The sequence below is a fragment of the Acanthamoeba castellanii genome, assembly GCF_000313135.1.
Source record: "Acanthamoeba castellanii str. Neff unplaced genomic scaffold scf7180000084473, whole genome shotgun sequence".
Taxonomy (NCBI): domain Eukaryota; phylum Discosea; order Longamoebia; family Acanthamoebidae; genus Acanthamoeba; species Acanthamoeba castellanii.
Window position 1 is genome coordinate 35,510 of NW_004457421.1, and position 848 is coordinate 36,357.

The window sequence follows — 848 nt, forward strand, 5'->3', positions numbered from 1 at the left end:
AACAGCGAGTGATTGGCTTCTCCAGCCTCGGAGCTGCTCAACCAATCGTGGAACAGCACAAAGCTGGCATACAGGGCTCCGAACGTGCGAGCGATGATCAATCGAGCCAACAGCGTGTCGTTCTGGGTGGCCAATATGATCCTGCTGCAGGAGAAGGCCAAGGACCGCAAGAAGGTCAGCGAGAAGTTCATCCAGCTCGCCGAGGTACCTTGCCCTGTTCAACTCCTCTTTCTCCTGCAACGAATCACTCACGCACAGTGTCCCTGTGTGTTTGCTTGCCCACCACAGTGCCTGCGAAAAATAAACAACTTCAACACACTGATGGGCATCATCGCCGGCCTCAACACTGCCTCGGTAAACCGGCTCAAGGCGATCAAGACTGATATGTCGAAGAAGCTGCTCTCCGTACGCGCTCCCCAGTCTTCTCCTACCCTCCATTGGCCACCGTCAGACCACTACGTTGCTAACTCTTCAATTGTCGTCATTCGTCTGGCCTTGACACGATCAGTCGTTCCAAAAGATGGAAACGCTGATGCACCCGCAAAGCGCGTTCAAGAACTACCGCGAGAGTCTTCACGAGGCCAGCCCGCCCTGCATTCCCTATCTGTATGGCCCTCCCGCTCCCCACCCCTCACTAGTGCTTGACATCGTGCTGACTGGGCCTCTCGATCCGACAGGGGCGTGTACCTGACGGATCTGACCTTCATCGAAGACGGCAATCCGGATGAATCGGAGGGCCTTGTAAACTTCTACAAGGTCTGTGTCGCCCCCTTTTACCTGATGAATGTCTTTCACCCACCTGGTGGTTTGCTTGGCTTTGGCTTACCACGGCGAGGAACCCAACCACA

General features: G+C 55.3%; 1 protein-coding gene across 1 annotated transcript in view; it reads left to right on the forward strand.

The window, feature by feature from the left end:
- The window catches only part of ACA1_028960 (nucleotide exchange factor RasGEF, putative), a gene marked incomplete at both ends in the record, with an annotated part of 4,287 nt that extends 3,531 nt beyond the window's left edge, over positions 1–756 (forward strand). The window contains 4 exons of the mRNA XM_004338400.1: positions 34–204; positions 289–405; positions 509–606; positions 678–756. Coding sequence (XP_004338448.1) covers positions 34–204; positions 289–405; positions 509–606; positions 678–756 — 465 coding nt within the window. The remainder of the gene's footprint in view (positions 1–33; positions 205–288; positions 406–508; positions 607–677) is intronic.
- Between the last annotated feature and the right edge of the window lie 92 nt (positions 757–848).